The sequence below is a fragment of the Ovis aries genome, chromosome 13 (genome assembly GCF_016772045.2).
Source record: "Ovis aries strain OAR_USU_Benz2616 breed Rambouillet chromosome 13, ARS-UI_Ramb_v3.0, whole genome shotgun sequence".
Taxonomy (NCBI): Eukaryota; Metazoa; Chordata; class Mammalia; order Artiodactyla; family Bovidae; genus Ovis; species Ovis aries.
In genome coordinates this window covers 75,230,643-75,256,492 of record NC_056066.1, presented here as the reverse complement: position 1 = coordinate 75,256,492, position 25,850 = coordinate 75,230,643, and the positions used below count along the sequence as shown (strand labels likewise).

At 49.9% G+C, this 25,850-nt stretch overlaps 1 protein-coding gene across 2 annotated transcripts in view; it reads left to right on the top strand.

Annotated features, from left to right (window-relative positions):
• SLC13A3 (solute carrier family 13 member 3) overlaps positions 1-20,582 on the top strand; it is an 86,652-nt gene extending 66,070 nt beyond the window's left edge. For both annotated transcript variants that reach the window (XM_042230225.1, XM_027977271.2), the window contains 5 exons: positions 220-317; positions 4,656-4,768; positions 16,103-16,264; positions 17,379-17,516; positions 18,886-20,582. In XM_042230225.1, the coding sequence (XP_042086159.1) occupies positions 220-317; positions 4,656-4,768; positions 16,103-16,264; positions 17,379-17,516; positions 18,886-19,062 (688 nt within the window). In that variant the 3' untranslated portion in view covers positions 19,063-20,582. The remainder of the gene's footprint in view (positions 1-219; positions 318-4,655; positions 4,769-16,102; positions 16,265-17,378; positions 17,517-18,885) is intronic.
• The last annotated feature ends 5,268 nt before the right edge of the window (positions 20,583-25,850 follow it).

Below are 25,850 nucleotides of genomic sequence, written 5' to 3'. Positions count from 1 at the left end.
GGAGGATAAATATTGGTTTGGCTCCAGCAGAGTCTAAACGTCCCAGGGAGCTGTGGATAAAGAGCGTTCGCATCCACAGGCAGCTCGCTTGCCGAGCGCAGTGCAGAGCAATCGTTGGCCTCCAACAGCGTCCCCTCCCAGTGGGCCTAAGCCCCTGCCACAGATCCTCAGCTGCAAAGCTGCCAAGCCTTGGCCTTCTGAGATGCCTTGTCCTTGCAGGTTTATTTCTGACGCTGTCACCGGCGTGTCCGTTGTCACCATCTTGTTCTTCTTCCCGTCACAAAAGCCGTCCCTCAAGTGGTGGTTTGACTTTAAAGGTAAGGTGGGCAAGGCCAGGGCATCGGTGGCCTGGAGCGTGGTGATCAGTGGCCTGAAGGCGGGACCCTCCTGAGACTGACAGCCTCATTGTACAAACGCACGATCCCACTGCTTCCTTCTCCCTGTCTGAGCTTTTACCAGGTCTGGGTACAGAGGTGCCAGAGGTGATAGTCCAGGGCAAGGGTTAGCAATTAGAGTCTCTGGGTCAAACCCAGCTGGTGGCTGTTTCTGTACAGTCCCTGAACTCAGAATAATGGCTTTCACATTTTTTAAATGGTTGAAAAGAATATATATATATATATATATATATATATATATATATATATATATATATATATTTCTGATTCGTGAACATGACATGAAATTCAGATTTCAGTGTCCACAAATAAAATCTTTATTTCTTGAAGAAGAAATTTGTGGACACTTATTTTCTTTAGTCATGTAAGTGCCTCTATAATAGCCTCGGCTCTGCCCAGAAAAACTCTGGGCCCAAAGCAAGAGCCTAAGGAGCCGGAGATGGAAATCTCCTGCTGGGTTCTAGACAGGCAGGAAGCAGGGGACTGCGGCAAACCTAGACCCAGGCGTTCAATTCCAGCCTCAGGAAATCACTGAGCACCCAAACCAAAGCGTCTGTAGGCTGGCTTCAGACCTCCAGATTGTGACCCCACGGGGGTTTCAGCTGGTGTCTGCAGAAGAAGGTGCTAACATCTGCTCCCGGTGACAGAGGCCGCTGCTGGCCGGTCACCCTCCGAGGCTGTGGGATGAGCTCCAGGCCAGAGGTCAGGAAATAGGGGTTGTGATCTAACCCCTATTGTTGGGGGAAGAAACACGTATTCCAGTGGCAGCTCCTGTTTCCAGGAGGAGTGGAGGTCTGCATGTGTGGAGTTTACTCTGGCAGAAATGGACCCCAAGCCTGGGGTCAGGTGGCTTAGACTGTGGGCTTTGAGGCTCTGCCACTGTTCTCTTCATCCCTGCTTCTCTGTCTTGCTTCCAGCTGGCTTTCCTCACCATCCACTCCCTGTATCATTTCTTGATCTGTTCAGAGTTTCTTGGTAGCTCAGATGGTAGAGAATCCGCCTACAGTTCAGGAGACCCAGGTTCGATCCCTGGATTGGGAAGATCCCCTGGAAAAAAGGGGATGGCAACCCACTCCAGGATTCTTGCCTGGAGAATTCCATGGACAGAGGAGCCTGGTAGGCTACAGTCCATGGGGTCCCAAAGAGTTCGACACGACTGATGGTCTAACACTTTCACTTTTTTAACTTTTTTGTTTTCAGAGTTTCTCCTGTTTCTGAGCTTTGGCATCTGTGTAACTTCTACCTCATTAGCGCTCCTGCCTAATTCTAGCTTCTGTTCCCCGGTAGAGTGGTCCCCCTGAGAACACCCACTCCCACCCAGTACCTACTCCCGCTGCTCCTCCTACTTCCTGCCCCCGGTTTCTGTCCCTCGAAGCATCGAGTCCCACACACTTTCTGCTACTCTCCTAAAGCGTTGACTCCAGGACTCGACACCCATGCCTTCCACACCGCCTTAGAGAGTGGTCCGTCAGTGCTCATGGAGAGAAAGTGACTTGATTAAGGTCGCACCGCCAGTTAAAAAGAGACGGGAGGTGGACCCCAGACATCCAAGCCAAGCTTGACTTTCTTCATCTTGCCCACTGCCTCCCATTCCTCTGCGGGTCTCAGTGGTACTTGCGGCTCCCTCTATGACTGCTCCCCAAGCACTGAGGCTCCGCCTGCTGGGTGCTGTGCACTGCGCTTGTGGCTGGCGACGGTGATGTGGGTGACGATGAAGAGGCGGAGGAAGGCGAGGAGGAGGCTGCTGTGGATGGTGTTGTTGAAGTGGAGAAAGAGGATGACCGTGGTGTGGGTGATGATGATCGCTTCCGCTCCCTCTCTGCCCAACAGGCTCTTCCTCCAGACATCCGAATGGCTCACTCCATCACTCTCTCCAAACTCTGTCCTAAGGTCACCTTTCCAGAGAAGAAGCCTTCTCTGACTGCACCATCTAGAAAAGCGCTCCTCTTCTGCACTCTCAGTCTCTTTCCTATATTTTCTTTTTTCTTTCCATAGCGCATAAAATTTCCCAACATGTAAGTTTTCCAACAGGAGGGTTTTTTGGTTTTTTTTTCCTGTTTTGGCCACTTCCATATCCTCAGGGGCTAGGGTAGGTCCCCAGTATACACTTGCTGATGAAATGACCAAGGACTCACTCCGGCCCACACCCCGTGCTGAGCCCGTTGCACACACGGCCCAGGTCATCGTCCGAATTGGTCTCCGGGGAGGTACTACTGCTCCCTTTGGCAGATGAGACCTCTGAAGCTCAGAGAGGTAGAGGCACTTGGCTCCAGTCACACAGCTTAATGGCAGAGCCGGGAGTGAATTCTAGTTCAACCTCAAAGTCTGTGCCTTCAGCTCCTGCTCTAGAAGGCAGAGAGTATAATGTAGAGCCGGAAGTGAGAAATTCAGTCAAAGGCTGCGTTTATAAGAAATGGTGCCAAGGGCATGGTTGGGTGGGAAGATAATAAAGGCCATAACAGCTGACATTAATTAATTTCACCATATGGCGAGCAGTTTTATAAACTCTCACCACTTAACTCACTTAACCTCATTATCTTAACTCCCTTAAACTCATCCTCAGGGCCTCCTCCTTCTGCTTGTACAACCCTTACCTTCTAGGTGGGTCACTTTTTCAGACCTTGGGTGCCTCTTTGCTGCTACTGCTAAGTCGCTTCAGTCGTGTCCGACTCTGTGCGACCCCATAGACGGCAGCCCACCAGGCTCCTCTGTCCCTGGGATTCTCCAGGCAAGAACACTGGAGTGGATTGCCATTTCCTTCTCCAATGCAGAAAGTGAAAAGTGAAAGTGAAGTCGTTCAGCTGCGTCCGACTCATAGCGACTCCATGGACTGCAGCCTACCAGGCTCCTCTGCCCATGGGGTTTTCCAGGCAAAAGTTCTGGAGTGGGTTGCCATTGCCTTTAGTGAAATACTATTTTATCACCTAAAGGCCAGGGGCTGGGCCACCGGATGTCTCCAGCTGCCTCTTCCAGCTCTGGGCTTACTCATACTTGGGTTTGGCCCGTGAATCCACTGGTGGTGTGTGACATCAGGACCACATGTATTCACCCATGGGCTGCGTGCATCTCATATGTGCTAAGTCGCTTCAGTCATGTCCAACTCTTTGTGACCCCATGGACTGTTAAGTAGAGGAGCTTTATTAAGTAGCTTTGGATTGCCTTTATTATCCAGTTAGAAACTTTTGTTTTAGATAACCATGCTATAAAATTTTGAAAAACAGAAAAAAGGGGAAACAAAAATATCAAAAAGTGTTTAACCAGGGACTGTCCTGGCAGCGGGGGAACCTTGAATGGGTCAGACCCATCCTCCTCCAGGGAGGCTGCTGGCAGCCCGCAGTGAGAAGGCCCGGTTCCAGGGAGCTTACTTGGTGCCAGGCACTGGGCTCCGTGTGTTGTATATATCATCTGACAAGTGTTTATGGAGTGACTTCCAGGTGCCAGGCAGCTGTGAACTGAACCGAAATGTCCCTCTGCCCACAGCTCCATCACTGCCTCATCAGTGCCCACAAGGACCTACCAGCTTCCATTATTGTGTCAGGGGTCAGCTGAGGATATGGGGGCTCTGAGAGGCAAGGTCATGTTCCAGGGACCTGCAGCAAACCAAGGTCCAGGAGGGTGCTCTCAGTGCAGGGATGACAAACTACCACCCGGGGGCCAAATCCGGCTGCCACCTGCTTTGAAAATGGAATTTCGTGGAAACGCTGCCCCATCCACGTGTGTCTGCCGTCGCTGTGGCTGCTTCCGTGCTTCCGTGGCAGCCTGACCACAACAGAAACCTGCAGAGCCTGAATTAGTGCCTCTCCAGCCCTTTTCAGCAGACGTTCACCAGCCCCTTGTTCCATCCACTGCAGACACCTCTGCTTTTGAAGAAATACAATTTGCCTCATTTCAGTTACAAAGAGGACCTTTTCTCGTGTAAATGAGGGTGAAAGTAACGCTTACCCAGAAGGGCTGTTAGGAACTGAAAGGATGTTCTGGATGTGAACTATGCAATTCCAGAAGATTCTGAGTAGAGCAAATGCCCCAACATGATGCTTCTGTCTTTTTTCCCTGAAACTCCTAAATGGGATGCTGAAGCCAGACTGTGGCTTCCTGGAGACCCCTGTGTGTCCCCACGGAGATGGGGCTCCAGGGGCTGATGTTCCCTCCTCCGGTTGAGGGTCCTGAGAGTGTGTTGGGTCCCTCCCCTGCCCCGGGGTAGTGGGATGGTGGGAGGAGCTGGATATCCCCTCCCAAGCTGAGTGCCTTCTCTCTGCCCAGCTCCCAACACAGAGACAGTACCCTTGCTGACGTGGAAGAGGGCCCAGGATACGGTGCCCTGGAACATCATCCTTCTCCTGGGAGGGGGCTTTGCCATGGCCAAAGGCTGCGAGGTAAGAGGGGCATGCGGCAGCTCGGGGAGGTAAGCGCCCGTTCTGGGGCAGCTGCAGGCGTGGGACAGAGCGAGCCCCACCGGCCGCACAGACGCCCCATCTCCCACGTGGGGATGATTACAGCTCCCTGCCGTGCCTGGTGCTGCCCAGAGAGAGAGGAAAATGGTACAGTGTGGGACCTCAAGGAGCTGGCAGTGAGCATTGTGCCAGTACTGCTAATACTAATATCATGACCCGAGGGTCCTGTGCGAACAGAGGATGACCCTAGCAGGCTGACCCTGCCACAGGCACTGTTCATCATGCTTTACACATATTAGTGGATTTAAACCTCCCAGCAAGCCTGGGAGGTAGATGCCACCATTATCCCCATTCTGTAGATTAGGAAACTGAGGCACAGAGAGGTAAAGTAACCTGCCTAAGGCCACACAGCTATGTCCTCAGGATTAGAGGCCAGGTAGTTTGGCTCTAGAGCCCAGATATTATGAATATTAACTACTTAGTGTTACTATTAATGTGGTTCTAAAGGGCTGTGTGAAACTCCAATACTTTGGCCACCTCATGCAAAGAGTTGACTCATTGGGAAAGACCCTGATGCTGGGAGGGATCAGGGGCAGGAGGAGAAGGGGATGACAGAGGATGAGATGGCCGGATGGCATCACCAACTCGATGGACATGAGATTAGGTAAACTCTGGGAGTTGGTGATGGACAGGGAGGCCTGGTGTGCTGCAATTCATGGGGTCACAAAGAGTCAGACACGACTGAGCGACTGAACTGAACTGAACCGAAAGGGCTCTGTGAGCACGGAGGCAGAGCCAGGACTAGACTGAGGTGAGCGAGGCACTGACAGAGAACAATTTTGGGAGGCACACGTTTTCAGCACAGCCAGACCTGCTCAGTGGAAGCGCAGCCTCAGTGTCCAACATGCAGTAACCTATTAGCTCATGAAATCGCCGCACTGACCCTCAGGGCTAGGGAATATTTTTATCCCCATTTTACAGGTAGGAAAACTGAGGCCTGGGAAAATTAAGCAGCTCTCTTAATGTCATGCAGTTGCCCTCTGCTTGGGTGCTGAGGTTCAAACTCTAGTCCATCTGATTTCAGAGTCCAGCCTCCTAACACTCACTCTTGAGAACTTCCCAAGTGCCAGGCACCGCGGGAAGCGCTATGCAAATATTGACTCCGCTAATCTTCAAAGGCACCGCTGAAGTAGATGTTGTGGTCATTCTCCTTTCAAAGATGAAACAGAGGCAACTCAAGGCTGAATAAGTTGCCCATGTTTGTGCAACCAAAAGCTGGCAGAGTTGTATTTGAACCCACAGCTCATGAAGTTGGGCCCCACCCTACCCCCAGATTTCAAAACCACAGCCGGTTAAGGGTCAATCGGAAATTAAGGTAAAAGAAAGCTGAAATTACTTCTCAGATTGCTGACTTTTTAAAATTCAGGATTTTAAAAATATTATTTATTTATTTTTATTTGGCTGTGTTGGGTCTTTTTTAAGTCATTCAGTCATGTCCAACTCTTTGCAACCACATGGACTGTAGCCTACCAGGCTCCTCTGTCCATTGGATTTTCCAGGCAAGGGTACTGGAGTGGGTTGCTATTTCCTTCTCCAGGGGATATTCCCAACCCAGGGATCGAACTTAGGTCTCCCGCACTGCAGGCAGACACTTTACCGTCTGAGCCACCGGCCTTAGCTGTGTCACACAGGATCTTCCGTGGCAGCACACCAATTCTCCAAATGTGGCACACGGGCTCCAGAGCATGAGGGAACACAGCTCACAGGGGGCAGAGCTGGGATTTGAGCTTGTCAGACTCCTCTCACTACTGCCTCTTGCTTGGGACATAGCAGGGAAGGCTTCCAGGAGGAAGTGGCATGTTAGCCAGGTCTTAGGAGGCCGTGCAGGGCAAAAGTGGAAAGCATGGGCAGTGGACTCAGACCACCTGGGTTGGAGTTAGTCCTCTACCTCTGAGCTGTGCGCCTCCATTTCCTAATCTGTAAAATGGGCACAGTAATGGTGCCCATCGCATAGAGTTGTGACAGTTACTAAGTGGATTGGAAAAGTGGAGGTTCTTGCCCTGAGCAACTCGTAGAAATGGTGCCATTTAATGAGAGGACATGGCCCTTGCCTCACCCTGAGCCTGACCTGCACCCCAGAGACTTCTCTGTGCTCGGAGTGGTGGACAAAGCCCGGCTCGCAGTGGGAGCTGGGCTGCAGGACCGCTGAGCATGCTGGGGAGGCCAGTCTGGCTCCCGGCCCAGCCTTGGGCAGCCAGCCGGGGTTTCTGTGCAATAAAGACTTTGTGTGACAGCGGCCCCCTCCCCCAACCCCTGCTCACACCATCCCCTCCCCAAGCGGCCTGTCCCAGGAGGGACCAGAGTGCTCATGGCACGTCCTATTTCCCAGCCCTGGCCCAGTGCCCTCGCCAGGTCACCGCCAGGCCTCCCGGGGCTTGGAGGCCCTCAGACCAGGCCCACAGGGAGCCTGGATGTGTAGATGCCCACCTGCTGGTTCTGAGGGGCTAGAAGCAGACCCCAGTGCTTGCGCTGAGCTTGAGTAACTTGCTTAAACCTGCCTGATGCTCTCGCCAGTCTCCTCCTGCTGCAAAGCTGTCTGTGCCTCCCCTACATAGTTAGACTCTAGTCTGAAGGTTTGCCTGGACCTCCAGACAACAGCCCCGCTCCCAGCCCCCTGTCCATGCCTCCCCCACCTAGTTAGACTCTAGTCTGAAAGTTAGCCTGGACCTCCAGAGAACAGCCCCCGCCCATCACCCCGACATCAGCTCTTATCTCTGTCCCCTCAGGGCTCCTCTCCAGCCCCACTGGCCTGCTCCTCGGCCACACTAAACTCATTTGCACCCCCAGGACCTTTGCACCTGCTTCCTCTCTGCCGAATGCTCTCCCCTGAGATCTCTGAGTCCTTACCCTCAGGTCTCGGCTTCAAGGTCACATCCTCGGAGAAACCCTCTCTGGCACCATATCTAAGGTAGCCTCCACCCGACACACAGCACCCCCCTCTCTCATCACCCTGAGTACTTCCTGTAGCCATAGCTACCCCTCAGGCTGTGGGCTTCCCTGGTGGCTCAGTGGTAAACGATCTGGCTGCCAATGCAGGAGGTGCAGGTTCACTCCCTGGGTTGGGAAGACCACCCCCGACCCTGGAGAAGGAAATGGCAACCCACTCCAGGATTCTCGCCTGGGAAATCCCACTGACAGTGGAGCCTGGCCAACTACAGTTCACAGGGGTCACAAAAGAGCAACTAAACACAGCAAACAACAACTCGCCGCCCCCCTCCACTCCCTGCAGGAAATCCTGTTCATTTGTTTATTGGTGTCTCTCTTACTAGAATGTAAGCTCCATGAGGGCAAGGACCATATCTGTCTTCTCCATCGCTCTTCTAGGCGTCTGGAAAAGTCCTGGTACTTAACATGCTCTCTCAGTAAGCATTTATTGGCCATGACCTGTAAAATGGGATGTTCTGAGGACGGATGACATGATGGATGGCAAGTACCTGGCAGGTGGCTAATGCAGAGGGCTCACCACTTTTATTGTTGTTATAGTTTTATTGTATCATGAATTAAAAATTGGTCTAATTCTGGCACCTTCATGCATATCTCGTTTAATCTCTATCTACAACAATCTACAAATATATTCAGGTGATACAAGTTGGTATTAAATCAGGGCGGAACAGACCCTATCATCAGTTCAGTTCAGTCGCTCAGTCATGTCCAACTCTTTGCAACCCCATGAACTGCAACACGCCAGGCCTCCCTGTCCATCACCAACTCCTGGAGTCCACCCAAACCCATGTCCATTGTGTTGGTGATGCCATCCAACTATCTCATCCTCTGTCATCCCCTTCTCCTCCTACCCTCAATCTTTTCTAGCATCAGGGTCTTTTCAAATGAGTCAGCTCTTCTCATCAGGTGGCCAAAGTACTGGAGTTTCAGCTTCAACATCAGTCCTTCCAGTGAACACCCAGGACTGATCTCCTTTAGGATGGACTGGTTGGATTTCCCTGAAGTCCAAGGGACTCTCAAGAGACTTCTCCAACACCACAGTTCAAAAGCATCAGTTCTTCGGCACTCAGCTTTCTTTATAGTCCAACTCTCACATCCATACATGACCACTGGAAAAACCATAGCCTTGACTACACGGACCTTTGTTGACAAAGTAATGTCTCTGCTTTTGAATATGCTGTCTAGGTTGCTCATAACTTTCCTTCCAAGGAGTAAGCGTCTTCTAATTTCATGGCTGCAATCACCATCTGCAGTGATTTTGGAGCCCCAAAAAATAAACTCAGCCACTTTTTCCATTGTTTCCCCATCTATTTGCCATGAAGTGATGGGACCAAATGCCATGATCTTCGTTTTCTGAATGTTGAGCTTTAAGCCAACTTTTTCACTCTCCTCTTTCACTTTCATCAAGAGGCTGTTTAGTTCCTCTTCACTTTCTGCCATAAGGGTGGAGTCATCTGCATATCTGAGGTTATTGATATTTCTCCCAGCAATCTTGATTCCAGCTTGTGTTTCTTCCAGTCCAGCGTTTCTCATGATGTACTCTGCATATAAGTTAAATAAGCAGGGTGACAATATACAGCCTTGACATACTCCTTTTCCTATTTGAAACCAGTCTGTTGTTCCATGTCCAGTTCTAACTGTTGCTTCCTGACCTGCATACAGGTTTCTCAAGAGGCAGGTAAGGTGGTCTGGTATTCCCATCTCTCTCAGAATTTTCCACAGTTTATTGTGATCCACACCATCAAAGGCCCTGACATAGTCAATAAAGCAGAAATAGATGTTTTTCTGGAACTCTTTTGCTTTTTCGATGATCCAGCAGATGTTGGCAATTTGATCTCTGGTTCCTCTGCCTTTTCTAAAACCAGCTTGAACATCTGGAAGTTCACAGTTCACGTATTGCTGAAGCCTGGCTTGGAGAATTTTGAGCATTACTTCACTAGCGTGTGAGATGAGTGCAATTGTGCGGTAGTTTGAGCATTCTTTGGCATTGCCTTTCTTTGGGATTGGAATGAAAACTGACCTTTTCCAGTCCTGTGGCCACTGCTGAGTTAGACCCTATAGGCAAGTAGCAACATGTGTATTCTCCTGAATCCCCCATTTTCTGCAGGAGAGTTGTTATTATTGCTGTTCTTACTGTTTTTATCATTTTATTGGAGAGGTAGCCTTATGAAGTAAGAGCCAGATTCTGAGCGCAAAATTCCAAACTCATTTCACTTATTTGAGCATATCACGACCTCTTTGTGCCTCAGTTTCTTCAACCATAAGATATGGATGACTGTACTACTACATCCCTGCCGGGTGGCACAGTGGTAAAGAATCTGCCTGCCAGCGTAGGAGATGCAGAAGACACAGGTTTGTTCCCTGGAGAAGGGCACGGCAGCCACTCCAGTATTCTTGCCTGGAGAATCCCATGGACAGAAGAGGCTGGCGGGCTACAGTCCATGGGGTCACAAACAGTTGGAACAACAGACACCCACATCACCACTCCTTCGTGGAGCTGTTCTGAGGATTAATAAGCTAATGTTAGCAAAGTACTGAGGAGAGTTCTCAGCCTAGAATAAGCACTGTATTAAGTGTTTATTAAATTAAATAAGTAATATAAGCCCTGTTTGGTACTTTTATATATAGGAATTGTTTTTACCTGTACTTTGAAGAAAGCAAGGAGCAGAGACATTCATTAGGTTGCCCAATGCCACACAGCCGGTAGCAGTACAGTGGTCTGAAGGCTCAGGCATGTGTGTGGAGTCTTTTCTTCTTTTCCTTTAATCAAGTTCACTGGCTCTCTCCACTTAAGAATTCTATTTTTTTAGTATCAGTCTTCTGTAAAATATTTATTACTTTATTGATTTATTTCATTTGGCCGCACTGGGTTTTGGTTGTGGCACGCAGGGTCTTTAGTTGCATCTTAACCGCAGGACCAGCAGGGAAGTCCCTACCTGAGAATTCTTACGTCGAGTTGTGCACACACGGCTGAGCCTACTGTCTTTATGAGGCCTTTAAAGAGATTTTTCAAGGGTTTTCTATGGAGATTTCAACCTGAAACATTTCATTTCTACCATAATATCCTCCTTTAAGATCTGCTCCTTCTGTATATCAGCGAAATCAGGAAGAAAGGACCTCATAGAAGTGAGAAAGGAGGAGAAAGAAGGGTCACCGTCCTGCCAGCTCCGCCTTCCCCTCTCATACTGCATCAGTGGCCTGAGGCACCTCTTGGCACCCTGGGGGCTGTAAGGAACAGTTTGACAACCACTACTCAAGGCAGTTTCTTGAGTGTCCCACCACTGCTGGTATCTCGTGACTGGATGCCACTAATGGCCAATGGCATGTTTGGGGCACTTACCTGGTACCCAAGCATTTTTATAAGAACTTTAGAGATTAGTTCCTTTTCTCCCAACCATAACCCCCTAAAGTGAAATTTGTTCAGTCGTGTCCGACTCTTTGTGACCCCATGGACTGTACAGTTCATGGAATTCTCCAGGCCAGAATACTGAAGTGGGTAGCCTTTCCCTTCTCCAGGGGATCTTTCCCAACCCAGGAATCAAACCCAGGTCTCCCACATTGCAGGCAGATTCTTTACCAACTGAGCCACAAGGGAAGCCCAAATGTTGAAGAACAGCTGCCCAATGTGCAGCTCGAACCCACAACGCTGGGATCAGGACTTCCACGCTCTACCAGCTGAACTAGCCGGGAGAGTCTGTAACCCCGAGGACAAGCAATACCACATCTCAGTTTACAGATAAGGACCTGAGGCACAGAAAGGTTTAGTTACTTGCCGAGGAAGACGCAGCAGAATGGATGAAGGTGGGGGAACAAGTCTAATCTGATTCCAGAGCCCTTTCTCCTCACCTCCTGGGCATGCCGCCTCTGCCCTTGCAAGTTGCTGGTCCTGGAGTCCCTGGGAAAACCTTGTGGTTGTGTGTTTCCATGGATTCCTAAGGGAACAGGAAAGGGCAGGTGAAGCCCCTTGAGTCCCCCCAAGAGCCCCTGGTTGTGGGGAGTCTCCTCTCTCGCGAAGCTGCCAGACCTCCCTCCGGCTATGGAAACTGAGCCAAGGCCCCTGAGTGGCTGTGGGGAGGTTGGCTGGAAGCCTGGCACCCAGAGGCCCAGCTACAGGGAAGCTCTTGGCTCCTCATTCATCCAAGTCATTAATATTCCCTCTCCCCAGCCCTTCTCCATTTAATTACACACACTGCCGTCGGTCTCTTTGCCAGAGCCGTGGCCTCTGAGAAAAACTAGTGGCCCCATTTTTCCCTGCAGGGTTCCCTGCACCAGAGGAGCAGCCAGGGTCTGGACTCTGCCATACACTATAATTTCTAGGTTATCAAACAGTGCTGGTGTGAAAGAAGAACCTTACTTTTTATAAGGTCTCTTCTAGGGAATTATCTTTAAGCATTTATTATTCATTCCTTGAAGATAACTTTTAAGTCATGGTGTAGGGACAAATAAAATAACTTATTTTATTTGTATCAAAATAGTAAACTATATTCTAGAATCCACGGTGAAAGCTTAGTTTTGGATAAACAGCAAATTTTCTATTCACAAAAGAAATGCATACCTGTTCTCTGATAAAGCGAAGTGTGTTATTTCCAAAAGATATTGCACTGACAAAAGGGCTGTGGTAGATGTGCACTTGGCTAAGTGTTAGGGGTCTAACCCAACCCTGGCCTTGATCCCCTCCTAAGCCTGCAACTGCTTTATCTTTGTCAACAAAACGACCTACAAGTGGCGCCGCTGTAGCCTTATTGGATATTGCCGCGTGGCACCACCAGGGGGCAGCATCGAGCACAATTTTACATCCGTTTTCCTGCTTTGGGGACTTAACGAAGGTGCATTGGATTCTGGGTTATTAAGGATACATTTGAAGCCTGGAGGGCGGAAGCGGGAGAGTATCATTATGAAATACCCGCAAGTAGAGTAATTCCTGGAGAAGTCAGCAGAGCGAGAGAGCTTGGAGATAATTCCGCAGCATTGATGGCAGGTGGAGTGGCAAGAATACACAGAAGAACTGTACAAAAAAGAGCTTCACGACCCGGATAATCACGATGGTGTGATCACTCATCTAGAGCCAGACATCCTGGAATGTGAAGTCAAGTGGGCCTTAGAAAGCATCACTACGAGCAAAGCTAGTGGAGGTGATGGAATTCCAGTGGAGCTATTTCAAATCCTGAAAGATGATGCTGTGAAAGTGCTGCACTCAATATGCCAACAAATTTGGAAAACTCAGCAGTGGCCACAGGACTGGAAAAGGTCAGTTTTCATTCCAATCCCAAAGAGAGGCCATGCCAAAGAATGCTCAAACTACTGCATAATTGCACTCATCTCACACGCTAGTAAAGTAATGCTCAAAATTCTCCAAGCCAGGCTTCAATAATATGTGAACTATGAACTTCCTGATGTTCAAGCTGGTTTTAGAAAAGGCAGAGGAACCAGAGATCAAATTGCCAACATCTGCTGGATCATCGAAAAAGCAAGAGAGTTCCAGAAAAACATCTATTTCTGCTTTATTGACTATGTCAAAGCCTTTGATGGTGTGGATCACAATAAACTGTGGAAAATTCTTCAAGAGATGGGAATACCAAACCACCTGACCTGCCTCTTGAGAAATCTGTGTGCAGGTCAGGAAGCAACAGTTAGAACTGGACATGGAACAACAGACTGGTTTCAAATAGGAAAAGGAGTACGTCAAGGCTGTATATTGTCACCCTGCCTATTTAACTTCTATGCAGAGTACATCATGAGAAACGCTGGACTGGAAGAAGCACAAGCTGGAATCAAGATTGCTGGGAGAAATATCAATAACCTCAGATATGCAGATGACACCACCCTTAAGACAGAAAGTGAAGAGGAGCTAAAAAGCCTCTTGATGAAAGTGAAAGAGGAGAGTGAAAAAGTTGGCTTAAAGCTCAACATTCAGAAAACGAAGATCATGGCATTTGGTCCCATCACTTCATGGGAAATAGATGGGAAACAGTGGAAACAGTGTCAGACTTTATTTTGGGGGGCTCCAGAATCACTGCAGATGGTGATTGCAGCCATGAAATTAAAAGACGCTTACTCCTTGGAAGGAAAGTTATGACTAACCTAGATAGCATATTCAAAAGCAGAGACATTACTTTGGCGACTAAGGTCCGTCTAGTCAAGGCTATGGTTTTTCCTGTGGTCATGTATGGATGCGAGAGTTGGACTGTGAAGAAGGCTGAGCGCCGAAGAACTGATGCTTTTGAACTGTGGTGTTGGAGAAGACTCTTGCGAGTCCCTTGGACTACAAGGAGATCCAACCAGTCCATTTTGAAGGAGATCAGCCCTGGGATTTCTTTGGAAGGAATGATGCTAAAGCTGAAACTCCAATACTTTGGTCACCTCATGCGAAGAGTTGACTCATTGGAAAAGACTCTGATGCTGGGAGGGATTGGGGGCAGGAGGAGAAGGCGACGACAGAGGATGAGGTGGCTGGATGGCATCACTGAGTCGATGGATGTGAGTCTGAGTGAACTCCGGGAGTTGGTGATGGACAGGGAGGCCTGGCGTGCTGCAATTCATGGGGTTGCAAAGAGTCGGACACGACTGAGCAACTGAACTGACTGAACTGAACTGAGACATATGCTTGGCTAAGTGTTAGGGGTCTAACCCAACCCTGGCCTTGATCCGCTCCTAAGTCTGAAAGTGAAGTCACTCAGTCGTGTCCAACTCTTTGCGACCCCAGGGACTGTAGCCTACCAGGCTCCTCAGTCCGTGGGATTTTCCAGGCAAGAGTACTGGAGTGGGTCGCCGTTTCCTTCTCCAGGAGATCTTCCCAACCCAGGGATCGAACCCAGTTCTCCCTCATTGCAGGCAGACGCTTTACCATCTGAGCCACCAGCTGCTTTATCTTTGTCAACAAAACGACCTACAGGTGGCGCCGCTGTAGCCTTATCCCTATATTGCCGCGTGGCACCACCAGGGGGCAGCATCGAGCACAATTTTACATCCGTTTTCTTGCTTTGGGGACTTAACGAAGGTGCATTGGATTCTGGGTTATTAAGGATACATTTGAAGCCTAGAGGGCGGAAGTGGGAGAGTATCATTATTAAATACCCGCAAGTAGAGTAGTTCCTGGAGAAGTCAGCAGAGCGAGAGAGCTTGGAGATAATTCCGCAGCATTGATGGCAGGTGGAGTCTGGAGTCAGAGAGACGACAATCGACCTTGTCTTTACTGCCCTGGAGAGCTGTGGTCAGCTCTGGGCACTGCCCTTCATTAAGAGGCGCAGTGACAGTCTGATGTGTCCACTGGAGAGTACGTGGTGACAGGGCGCTTTGCGGGAGAATGTTAGTATACTGACTCCGTGGCCCTGAGTGCAAAACGCATCTTAGTATTTTGGGGACACTGAGCAAGTCACAAAAACTTCACCAAGTTAGGATTCCTTCTCTGTAACACAGGAAGGAATATTTACTTTGCTGAACGGTTAATGATTCTTATGCTAATGAATAATGATACAAATAATAATGGTAGTGTTTGTGTACCATCATTGTAATAATTATCATAAACATCTTTATTGTTGGTAATCCTGTTCATTGTGCTGGGCTTCCCTGGTGGCTTGGTGGTAAAGAATGTGCCAGCAGTGCAGGAGACATGGGTTCGATCCCTGAGTTGGGGAGGTGCCCTGGAGAAGAAAATGGCAACCTGCTCCAGTTTTCTTGCCTGGAGAGTCCCATGGACAGAGGAGCCTGGTGGGCTATAGTCTGGGGTTGCAAAGAGTCAGACATGACTTAGCAACTGAGCACTCACACATTAATTGTGTTGTATTTGACCTCTAGCTGATGCATGTTTTCTATTATATATGATAAATATATCATATATATTATATATATCATATATTATATATTTAATATGTACTGATACATAATAATTATAAAATTTAATAATGAATATTTTGTATAAATAAGTTAATATTTTTGGAAGTGATAGCTATCATTGGAGGAATGAGAAGATTTAACATGGAGGTTCCAGTGGTTCCCTCTCCCACTCAAATGAGGGCTACCCAAACCAAATGAACTATTGGGAGAACCACATGGATTATTTGAAGGATCCGGGGGTTTGGGCCCTGGGCCTGTGGAGTATGGAGTAGAGGGCAGCTCGGGAAGCAGAGAGGCTGATTGAATATGTGACCTTGGGCAGCTGATCTACCCTCTCTGAACCTCAGTCAACCTGTATGTGAAAGAGTGTAGTTATCACTCTTAGCCAGTCCTGACCCCCTCCCACGTGGCCCAGGCTCGGGGGTGGCAGGCGGCAGCAGGCTGGGTGTAAAGAGGTGCTCTTGCTTCCTGCCTCCGCAGGAGTCGGGGCTGTCGGCGTGGATCGGCGGGCAGCTGCACCCCCTGGAGAACGTGCCCCCGGTGCTGGCTGTACTGCTTATCACCGTGGTGGTCGCCTTCTTCACCGAGTTTGCCAGCAACACAGCCACGATCATCATCTTTCTGCCCGTCCTGGCAGAGCTGGTGAGGGTCCTTACAGGGTCCTGGGATGGGAGGGCAACATCCCCCCCCAACACAGGTTCACCCGTCTCTTCCTTGATCCTGGGAGCTCCACGGGGGCCACAATTGTCATCATTCTTGTCCAAAATGCATAAAAGTGTCAGAACCATGATTTTTTTAATACTTTTTTTTTTCTCTAAGAAATGCATAAACAGTAAATATTTTCAAAGCACACCAGAGGGCCTCCTTTGGGAAAAGCAACCCGTGGTGACATAAAGAGTTTTCTAGGAAAACAGAAATGACCAAATATGGACTAAGAAGAAGTAGAAAATCTGAGTAGACAGATAACGATACCAGAAATTCTAACGGTAGGCAAAGCTCTAGCTTCCCTTTAAAGCAGAGGTTCTCAGCACCATGGACAGTTGGGGCCAGATAATTCTGCTATGTGAAGCTCTGCATTGTAGGATGTTCAGCAGCATCCCTGCTCTCTACCTACTTGTTTGGACCATTTGAGAAGGACCAGGCAGAGGGCATGAGGTTTTAGAATTGTGATTCTCAATATGTGATCCCAGCACATTTTCAAAATTCTCAAAATGTGGACCAGCAGCGTCAGCATCATCTGGGATCTTGTCAGAAATGCAAATTCTTGCCACCACCAGCCTCCCACCCGCCCCCAGCCGAAACAAACCCCACACATGCTGACTCAGCAACTCTGTGAGAGATGGGGCCACCAGCCCTCCAAGGTGACTCTGATACGCACTCAAGGTGGAGAGGGAGAGTTCTAGAATAATTTCCCCTGCCCGTCCTCCCTGATAAACCTGCGCAGGACCTTGGAAGGTTGCTGACCTAGGAACGTTCTCCTGTCTCCCTCTGTATGGTCCTCTTCTTGTCTGTGTGTCTCTCCTTCGGCCTGCGTGTCTGTATTTCTGGCTGCACTTCTCTCCGTGTGCCTTTAAATTCACCTTCTCGTTTGTTTCCCTTGTTCTCTGTCCCTCCGTGCATCCCTCTCCGGACATCTCTGGCTCTCCTCCCGTCTCCCCATCTCTCGCCGTGTCCCTCACTCTCCTCCCGTCTCCACCTCGCGTGTGGTTTCTCTGTCTGCCTCTGTTTCGGTCTCGTCCCTGACTGCCGGGCCCAGGCCATCCGTCTGCGGGTGCACCCCCTGTACCTGATGATCCCTGGCACCGTCGGCTGCTCCTACGCCTTCATGCTCCCAGTGTCGACGCCCCCCAACTCAATCGCCTTCGCCTCTGGACACTTGCTGGTCAAAGACATGGTGAGTGCAGGCGTATTCCAGCAGAGGCCCCGAGTAGTGGGCGGGCAAGGGACCGGGGCAGGACTCCTGCTCTCCCCCACAGGCGTATTCCAGCAGAGGCCCTGAGCAGTGGGTGGACCAGGGGCAGGCAAGGGACTGGGGCAGGATTCCTGCTCTCCCCCGCAGGCGTATTCCAGCAGAGGCCCCGAGGAGTGGGCGGACCAGGAGCAGGCAAGTAACCGAGGCAGAACTCCCACTCTCCCCCGCTCCCCAATTCCAGAACAGGTCATTCTGAGTGGGACCAGAATTGATACTTCTAGCAAACACTGTGGGATGATTGCTTAGGTGATTTCAGGAAGTGCGGACTCGGCTGCTGCTTTCCAAAGTTTGCCTCGGAGATGAGGGCCTTCCCCTCTCTCTGGGCCACCCCCCCCCAACCCCCACCGTCTTCTGACTTGTTTGGCCAAGCACTCCGGGCCGGGCAGCATCTCTAGGGGAGACGGAGCAGCTGACCACACCAGGGACATAGGGGTGCACGTCATTGCCCGGTCACCTGGAGAGGAGACAGAAGCCAAGAACGGTCGTGGGCGGAATCCCAGTTTTTAGCAAGGCTCTCCTCCAAGCTGAGCCTCTTCCTCGGCCTGCTTCCTACTGCCCTTCTCCCTCCACTGGCTGCCTCGGATGATTGCACCGCGCAGTTCAGGGGCTGCAGAGAGAGGGATCTGCTCAATGTTCTTAGCCGATGTAGGGTCTCCAGGCACGGAGACCCCAGCAGGACAAAGGGAGAGAAAACAAGAGTGAGCGGCAGGAAGAGCTGACAGAGCAGAGAGGCAGCAGGGACCTGGGGAGACAGACATTCATTCCTTCCTTGGTTCATTCACCTTACAAGTGTTTGCTGAGCACATTCCATGTTCCAGGCGCGGGGGTGGTACCAGGTAGGGGAGACACAGGCCTGCCTCCAAGGAGACAGGAAATGCAAAGCAAGGGGGATGTTTAATGATCAAAGCAGGTTGTTTTCAAGTTGTGTGATGCTGGGGTGAGCCAACTGCTCTGGGCCTCATTTTCCTCTTCTATAAAATGGGAATAATAATAAGAACAACCCTAAAAGGGTTGCTTTTGGGGTAAATGACATTGCTCTATGACAATTGCATGTCACAATGCCTGCCACCTAGAAACCACTGAACGAAAGGGGACATTTTCAGCTCCTTGAGGGTCAGCCTAGGGCGTGTAAAGATGGAAGGGTCTTGGGTATCAACCGTCTTGGGTTTGTGCTCCCCCTCCATCTCTCCCAGGTGTTCCATATTGGGTGAAAGACTTTCTGACTCTCAGTTTCCCCATCTGTATAATGGGCCTCCAGTAGAACCCTGCCTCACTCTGGGCTCCCTTGCAGGTGCGGACGGGACTCCTGATGAACCTGATGGGCGTCCTGCTGCTCAGCTTGGCCATGAATACTTGGGCACAGACCATCTTCCAGCTGGGCACCTTCCCAGACTGGGCCGACCTCCACTTAGCCAACGTCACAGCACTGCCATCCAGCTTGGCTAACGGCACATATCGGACCCTCTGAGCCCCCCTCAGGAACTCTCTTCGGGCTGGGCCCTCCCGGGGGTTTTGCCATCCTCTGCTGCTGGGACCCCACAGGCAGATCAAGCAATTCTTCTCTGTGATCCAGTGCACAGCAAGCAAGGGTGACTTCCAGTGGTCTACTTGGGTCCACAGTTTTGTTATCTAGGATACCTACTCGTCTCCCACACAGTTCAGGGAGCCACTTCCTCCCAGTTCTGCTGCCTGAGAAACAAGCTCCTTTATCTCTGAGTTGATCTGTGGTTAGGATGCAGGAAAGCCCAGTTTCAGCAACAGTAAGCCAATCCGGAATGGCATTTAGCTTGAACAGCAGGGGCAGGAGATCCCCTGGATCCCTCACTGACGACACAAGGTTCATCTGGAGAGAGCATCCTGCCTTTAGGGGTCACCTTCCTTCCAGAGGCTGGGGCTGCCATGTCCCCGTCCAGCTGTTCCAGCTGTTCCTAGCTGGTGTGTGCTCTGTTTGGTGGGGGCCCTTTCTGTACCAGTTGTTTGAATATCAGCCTTGCTGATACCTAGAAGCCAGGTTTATTTTCAGTCCCTGGAGACAGGGGAGAGACCGATGACATCCTGAGGACATGGAGACTGAGCAGAGCCTCTTTGCTGTTTCTCTGGGCTCCCGAGCACACAAGGGGGAATTCTAGACCTTTCTACCCAAGCTTTTTCAGATTTTCCTGATTAGTCTGAATCAGTGTGGCCGCAGTTCCAGGGCCAGGCCAAGTGTGGGCCGTTCCCCCCTAACAGGTGGTCCATGGCTCCTCCAGCCAGGCGCCTCCCACATGGGCTGCCTTCTTATTCCCAGAGCCTCTTTTTGCCTCCCTGCCCCCATCCCAGGTGGTAACCGTGTGTGATTAGCAAGGGCCACGTTTTCCAGGGGAGAGAGAAAAGTCAAAAGAGAAATCAAGGCCTTGTAAAACGTCCAGTGTCTTAGGCAGGGAAACCCCGTAATCCTCTTCTACAGACAAGGATAATGTCCCCTGAGCTGGGGGCTGGTGGGGCCCGTCCTGAAGGATGTGCTCCTTCCATGTTTCAAGCGGGAACATCTCGGCACCCCCAACTCCCGGAAACAGTGCAATTTGGACGCGACAGGCACTCAGGAAATCTCTCTGCAATCAGCAGCCAGTCGTCAGCTCAGCTGAGGGCCCAGAAAGCTCACGGCCCCCCTTCCTACGCCTCCTCCGGGGGAATGCGGTTCCCCGAGCAGCTCCGCTGGGGAGCCGTACCCTGGGGACTATACTTGTTCTTGGAACAGTACGTGTGAGTCATGGACCTTTCCCTGGAAGTGGCAGGGAGGAGGAAGAAGAGGCTCCCGTCCTTCCTGTACGGGGTTCCTTCAGGATTTAGTCACAGTTACAGCCCACTGGGACTGGGGGGTGCCCTCCCATAGGAAGGGGTAGGGGAGAAGTTCATTCACAGAGAAACCCAAGGGGCTTATCACCAGATGAACAGTGATTTCAAATACTTCTGATTTAAAATGCTGTAAAATAAAGAATGTTAATCAACCCTGGGCCTGGAAATCATCTGCCTTGGTAGCCATTTTATGGCTGCAGAGCCCCACATTCTGGAACTTGGGGTGTCACAGAATTGACCTCATGTCCTCACTGCTCTCCCTTCTCCACTCCACTCCAGCCACACACTCCAGCTCTCCTGCCTCAGGGCCTTTGCACATGCTCTTCCCGTTGCCTAGAACACTTTGCTCCCAAATATATGCCTGTTTCCTCACTTTATTCAGGTCTCTGCTCAAATGTCACCTCCCCAGAGAGGCTTCCTTCACCATCGGGTCTAAATATTACCCCATTACTTTTTAACCCCTTGCCCTGCTATAGTTTTCTTAGTATTTAGTCAGGAAGCTGTATTATTTTCTTTTTTATTAATTTTCTCACCCTCTAGAATATAAACCTATGAGAATGCAAACTTTCTTTTGTTCGGTGCTGTACGTCCAACACTTAGAACAGTTTCTGGCACATGGTAGGTGCTCAGTAAATATTTGATAAATAAATCTATGCTAGAAATTATGACAAAACAATCTTACTCTTTGACCCAGGGTTTTTTTGGCTTATTTCTTTATTCATTTATTCTTCCTTTTATTCATCCAACAGTATTTATTTAGAACCTATTTTATGCTAGTTCACTGTCCCTAGCCACATAGAACGTATCCCTGGAGACAGGCAGTAGGCAGGTAAACAAATAAGGTGACTCTGGGTTATAACATAGGCTAAGAAGAAAATGAACTGGCCAGTGTAACAAACCTACTCTGAGGCTATGTTAGCTGGGGTGGTCAGGGAGGACTTCTCTGAGGAAGCAGCACTGGACCAAGGCCAGGAGGAGTCAGCCATGTGCTCACCTTACTGTGGGAGGAAGGGGGATGGCAGAGGTGGTACAGAGTCATTAGAAATATACCAGTAACTCATCTGTAACTCACAAGAAATACCCAGAACTCAAAAGAGACAAAAACTTAGCAGGCCCTTACCAGTGGTTACATAACAAATCAGCCCAAAGTTCAGGGCCTAAAAATGCAACACATTTCTGCATTTAGTCAGAGTTCAGCAGTATGGTTTTCTCTCTGCTGTACATGGTGTGGGTGGGGCCACTCCTCTGGGGGTTTTGCTGGAGCTGGAATGTCCATGGTGGCTTTGGACACCTCAAGGGTCATGTGGCTTCTCAGGAGCTCAGCCTGGACTGCTGTACATGACAGCGGACTTCTCAGAAGGCAAAAGCAGAAGCCACAGGCCCCTTAAGGCCTGGGCTTGGGAGTCCAAAACATCAATTTCAATGCATTCTATTGGTCAAAGCAGGTCACAGGGTTAGCCTGGTTCAATGGGAGGGAAATAACTTTGCTCCTTGATGGAAGGCGTGTCACCCACAAACAGGGGAGAAGATGACTGGCCACCAACTTTGGAGGCCTTCCGTCATGGCACTCAAGAGAAAATTGAGTGAAAGACACAAACATGCCATTCTGAAAAGGGACGTGAAAGTGGCCAGCAGGTTTCTAAAGAGATGCTCAGATCGCTTGTGATCAGATGTGTGCGAGTTAAACCAAGACTCAACAATGCACCCATCAGACTAGCAAAAACTAGAAAAGTAGACAGTGAGTGATGGTGAAATGGGAAGACACAGAAACCCTCCTGTTCTGTTGGCAAGACAGCAAACTATCATTGTCGTCCTGGCAAGCACCTTGGGAGTTATCAAGGAGAGCCACTATTGGCATTCCCTGCGGCCCATCCAATTCTTGGGCTTATATCGCAGCAGAATTACTGCCTGGATCCCTGAAGAATATGAGAGGATATTCATGCCAGTGTTGTTTGAGGTACCACGGGGATGGAAGCCATCACTGGAGAATGGGGGGGTTATTTCACACTGGGGAAACATGGCCACAGGTGGAAGTGATGAGATGCAGAGTGAGAGAGGAGGAAATGGACAGATTTCAGCATCAAATGGAAGAGCAGAGTCATGTGGGCAGAGGAATGGAAACCCTGATGGGAAATGGAGGGGAGGGGAATAAAAATCATTGGGTAGAAGTTCAATGAACCGCATTGGACACCTGGCTCCACCCACATCATCTGTATGACCTTAAGCAGATCCTTGTCTGTTTGGACTTTGGTTTCCCTCTCTGAGAGATGGGCATCATAGTCAGGGTCTCCAAAAGAGATTTACACATAAACTAGCTCATGTGAGGAGATTTTAGTAGAAGGTCTAGTTGCAAGGTGTGAGCAGATGGTCGCTTATGGAAACCACAAGAGAAAGCATGGACCCTGGTGGTGACGGGCGATAGGACCAGCCATGGAGAAGCACCTTCCAGCCCTGGGGCTCAAGGACAGATGCTGACCTGGAGCTGGAAACGTTAGTCCAGGGCCATATCCAGTCCTTGGTGACCCCATAGGGAGGTAGCCACCCTGGATCTCCCTCCTCCCCTTTCTCTCTCAGTTCTCCTGGGGCTCCCCAACCCAGCTGTATTGTTCGGGGTTCTCCGGAACCAACAAGATGCATATATATGGAAAGAGTTTCAGTTCAAGTCTAAAGGGAGTCAGGGGGTGTCAGTCTTTTGTTCCTTGCAGGCCTTCAACTGATTAGATGAGGCCCACCACATGAGATAGAGCAACCTGCTTTATTCAAACTCCATTGATTTAAATGTAAAATCTCATCTGGAAACACTTTCACAGAAAGATCTGGAATAATATTTGACCAAATATCTGGATACTGTGGCCCAACCAAGTTGACACATAAAATTTACCATCATACCAACAGAAGCCAGGATGCACGGGGATCCTTTGGTGGACCTCATCCAGGTCCTCAATACTTTTTTATATTGATTACATGTTGAAAGGATAATACTTGGGAGGTAGTAGGTTGGATAAAATATTTTATTAATTTCAGTTTTGTATGACTATTAGAAATCTTTTAATTATGTATGTGACTCACATCGTTTCTCTTGGCTAGCACGGCCGACTTGATAAGAATCTAGCCACCTCTCTACCTTCTCAAGCCAATGGGATGGATGGTGGCAACATACTATACCCACAAGCTGTAAAACCCAATGACTCTGATAGTCTATGGACTTCTGATTATGATTCTAGATCTGAAGGCTTACCACTTCCTCTTTCTGTTCTGTCTTATGGCTCTGAATCCTCTACCCAGAAATTCCCCTCAACAAAGTTCATTCTGTTTTTGATGATTCAGACACTCCTTCTGGATGCTGTGGGCCTGAACTCAGACCAGCACTTATATAGGCAGAATTGACTGCCTACATTTGCTGAAAAAAGCCAAAAATATCTTCTGCCCCTTCCCTCCCTTTGCTCCCATCCTCCCAGATTTTATGCGTCCACCAGAGGCCCTGGAAAGATGACCAACATGCTTCTTGATCAATCAGCTCCTTGATGCCAGTGTGAGAACTAAACAAATGACAGTGTCTTCCCAAGACTCTCCCTTCCAACCACCACAAGGATCTGAAGTTTCCTTTGTGATGAGGCCCAGGCCAGGGCTCCGGTCCAGTGGGCATTGCAGAGGCCTGTACAATCTGATCTGAGAAGCCTGGGGCTCACTCAGGCCAAGCTGTTAGCCCAGGTTGAAAGGAACAGGCCTGGAAAGTTTATATATTGTTTACCGGACCCTGTACATACATTATCAGATTGAATTCTCAACCCTAAGAAGTAGGTACTAGTATTCTCTTCATAGCAGAATATATTAAAGTTCAGAGAGGGACAGTGTCTTTCCCAAGGTCACACAGCACACTAAGAGGCACAGCTGGCATCTCAGTGCAGGTCTATGGCCTCCAGCCCAGAGCCCCTGCAGCAGAGAAACAGCAAGACAGCCCCCTGCACCGGTCTGCTGAGGTTTCCTGCAGAGCCTGTGATCCAGCGACCCTCACACGGGCCCACAGACCTACCAAGATTGGCCTGCACATGGTCTTGCATTTTTTTTTTTTTTTAAAGTTAGCTTTTAAATTGAGGGACTTTCCATAAAAATGGGAATGAGTGGCTTCTTTGGAAAAACTAGCCACTCTGGTAATGTTAGGCCTCATTTTCAAGGGGCTTCAACACTGTTCAGGGAGCAGAGTAGAAGCTACGCTTCTCGAAGGGTCTCCACGTGGCAGCTCACCGCTCTTTCCATCGGGCTCACCCTGCTGCTTGCCTTGCAGGTGCCTGCATTTCCTGCTCTTGATCTACTCTGGGTCCCCAGCTCTTGGCAGACTTGACGGTGGCCCGGCTTCCCAGGCTGTGATCCGGGCAGGGTGTTCGGCCCTCTGAGGCCTGCAGGTGTCTCATCCCAATTGCATGACTATGAGAATGTCACTTCCCTTATCTGAGCCGTGGGACGCCCTCCCTCAGGCCTGAGCAAGGGACCCAGCCGATGTCCTTAGAAGGGAAATGACAGGGAGTCTGGAATGTCGCCTAGGTGTGCCCCCTGCACCAGTCTGTCCTGCAGGGTGGGGCGCTGGGGGCTCAGGAGAGGCCTCCTGGGGCAGATGGTCCTGCTGGCAGTGATGGGCACAGAGACCCTGGGTCGGGTGAGGGGCAGGGGAGGGGTGTCTGCTTTCCAGGGAGAGATTGGCTTTCAGGAAAGCCTGGAAGTGTACCCGCAGGGCAGTGACTGCAGTAGAGCCCCCGCACAGGGAATTCATGTTGATAGCCTACTCTTGCCAGGGCCGGATGCATCCCAAGGTCAGTGTGAATCTTGTGAATTCTTCCCTCCTCACCAGTAGGGCCCAGGGGCTGACCAGGAAATTCTGGAGCAAGACTACTGACTAAAAACTGTGGCTCTAGCTATTACTAGCTAAGTGGCTGGATTGAGGGACTTAAGTCTCTGGATCAATTTTCTGAACTGAAGAATGGAAATAACAGCATTGTTGGGAGAAGCAATTCTGTGGGCATGATTAGAAGCTACTTAGGAGTTTGCCTCATCCTTAGCAAGTGCTCAATAAATGCTAACTGCTCTTATAAGCACTCTCTGTTAAGAGGAGGAAACTGAGACAGAGAGGTGAGGTCACTTGCCCAAAGTCACACAGCTGGTTGGGTGGGGGTGGGGGGTGGCGGTGGGACAAAGCTGTGATTCAAAGCCAGGTCCACGTTGGAATAAAGACAGGAAGGGAGCTGAGAGAGGGTCCAGAGCCACTGACGGTCAGAAAGAATCATAGCAGAGGTCCAGTGGTCTCCTGTGGGTTTCCACCCGCTAAGAGCTAGGGACCAGGCTCCTCTGGGGGCACATAACTGTTCAGTGGGAGGGAAAGGAGAAGCTGAGCTGAGGTCTATCCCCAATACCACCACCAATGAGCTG